Source organism: Suricata suricatta, chromosome 11 (assembly GCF_006229205.1).
Source record: "Suricata suricatta isolate VVHF042 chromosome 11, meerkat_22Aug2017_6uvM2_HiC, whole genome shotgun sequence".
In the NCBI taxonomy this organism is placed as follows: Eukaryota; Metazoa; Chordata; class Mammalia; order Carnivora; family Herpestidae; genus Suricata; species Suricata suricatta.
Genome location: NC_043710.1, coordinates 13,655,768 through 13,658,294, shown reverse-complemented (window position 1 = coordinate 13,658,294; position 2,527 = coordinate 13,655,768). Strand labels below are relative to the sequence as shown.

Genomic DNA, 2,527 nt, shown 5'->3' with positions numbered 1-2,527 from the left:
AAGTGAGCTTACAGAAAAAGGAAAAAAAAATTCATTTGAAAATGAAATGAAATGCAGTACTAATTCAATTTACCCATTTGTAAAAATTGAAATTCCGTCTGAGTAAATACATGTTGCTGCCCTTTAATTTTGTGTTCATAAATAGGACAGGATAATCATGGGAGCTAAATTATAGGCTAATTGTGAGTCAATCCTCCAGAGGGAGACCGTAGTGTCTCAAAAGAACATAATCACTAGCAGATGTATGGCATCAAACAATGTGTGGGGCTTGCATCACAAAGTACTTTCTGATCTCTATGTTATTTAAAAAAAGTATTCCCCCCCAAAATCATACTTTTTTTAATTGATTATTTATATTGCCTTTACCTTCATATTTTTAGTTTACTTCAAACGGGTACATATCTCAGTATCAAATGATTACTAAGTATTATTTTTTCCTCATCATCTCAGTAACTGAAAGAATTATTTCTTTTCCTTTTGTGTGAAATTGTATTTGTGTTGGGGGAAGCATGTGTATGGGTGTGCATGTCATAGGCCCACACAAGTGCCCCTTCCTTTGGGAATGTGTAAGTTCCCATTCAACTTTGTCTTGAGTAGAGTATATAGGAAGGAAAACTAACTCCACATCACAATGTTTAAATAAATACGAAACACTGGGTAATTAATACAATGGATAAGGGCCTTTTTATTTTTTCTGACTTCAGAATTATGTTGTTTTTTTGCTATTGCTGTCTATGATTCAGATACTAAACAAGGATGAAATGACAAATTTTCCAGATCTAAATACATGGTGAGGGATGCCTGGGTGGCTCAATCATTTGAGTGTCCGGTTCTTGATTTTGGCTCAGGTCATAATCCTAGGGTCATGGGATCAAGCCCTTCAATGGGATCCAGGCTGAATGTGGTGCCTGCTTAAGATTCTCTCTTCCTCTACCACTTTGCCCTGCTCACACTCAATCTACCTCTGAAAGTAAAAATAAACAAACAAACAAACAAATAAATAAATAAATAAACCAACTAACTAACAAATACAAGGAAAACAAAGTAATATAAACCACATTGGGCATTCCTATGTATGGTGAGTCTATTTGCATAAAGAACTCATAACAATATTCTTTTCCATTTAATATCTCAATGAATCCCCCAGGCTGATCTTTGAGGTTCTCATTATTATTTTATACATGTTACAGCTGAGATTTCAGGCTATTAAATGACTTTTTAATAGACAAACTGTTAGCAAGTGAGAGAAACTACCTGAGCACAATATTTAGTAGAAGGAAATAATAGCAAGGTATCTAACTTCCACATCCCATCCTATTTTATGCTAGTCACTTAGAAGATAACCAATAAGTATATGTGTGTCTATATACATATGTGTATATATATGTATATATGTATACACACACATATATTTATTTACCATTGCAATGAAAATTACATCATGCATGTTAGTGACCATTTCACAAACAAATCAAAATTACTTTTGTGTGTTATTTGGATATACATGATCCTTGAATACTCATGTTTCATTCTTTCCAACTTGCTTATTTATTTTTCTAACTTTGTGACACTCACAGGTTTTGAAAAGTGTCTTAACCGAGTGCCAGGTCCCGGGGCGCTCATCCCCGGCATTTGGCGGGTACCTGTCTTGTCCACCCTGACCGGCAGAGCGGAGAGTCCTTGTGGGTTCTTTTCCTGAGGGAGGGAGAGAAAGGGCAGGAAAGGGGACGCACAGAGAGTAAAGACACAACTCATGGTTTCCGATCAGGCAAAAGACAGAGAGAGAGCTTTATTCAGAAAACTGTCTCTTACAAAGGTTTCAAGGTGGGGAAACAAGGTAGTTGACCCAGGTCAGTTGCTAGGAAACAGGGTCAAGGGATTAAGACTGGAGCAAAAGAGGAACCAGACTAAAGTGTTTTAGCACAGCGCCTGAGGGGCTGATGCTACCCTGCCTGCAGGCAGTTGATCTTTGGTCTTTTGGCTCCTCTGACTGGGAGTGGTGCTCCCCTGCCTATTTTGCAACTCCCCTCAGGGAGTGACAAATCCGGCTAGCAAATGGCCAAGCAGCTGAATCTTTGCAGCTCCCCACAGAAAAGTAGCCTCTATTTGGCTTCATTCACTTCATCACAGATGGAAATATTGGCCAAAATAAAGCCCAAATACATACATTTCAAACACCCTTCATTAATTTAGCAAATGAATTACTAAAAAAAAAAATTAAAGACTAAATATAGGGTACAATTCTTATATTTAGTTAACTCATTTGAAAAAATTTCAGCTGAAACAAAAAACTGAGGGAATTAAAAAATGGAAAACAGTGGAGAGTGTACAGCAAAGGAGCAAAAAGCCTATTACATTCATGAAGAAGGAGTCAATAAATACTGTCAAGGACCCAAAACGAAGGGAATGTAAATCAAAATGTAATAATAAGAAGACTTGATGATTTTAAAGTTTAAATTTATTTTAAGCTAAATAAAATATGGAATATTTGGAACTTTTTTACATAAATGATTAAATAATAAACAAG

The 2,527-nt window shown here is 36.2% G+C and overlaps 1 protein-coding gene across 1 annotated transcript in view; it reads right to left on the bottom strand.

Annotated features, from left to right (window-relative positions):
* Positions 1 to 1,548: 1,548 nt before the first annotated feature.
* Positions 1,549 to 2,527, bottom strand: part of LOC115272429 (olfactory receptor 5F1-like) — a 10,559-nt gene continuing 9,580 nt past the window's right edge. Inside the window, exon 3 of the mRNA XM_029915502.1 lies at positions 1,549 to 1,695. Coding sequence (XP_029771362.1) covers positions 1,549 to 1,695 — 147 coding nt within the window. The remainder of the gene's footprint in view (positions 1,696 to 2,527) is intronic.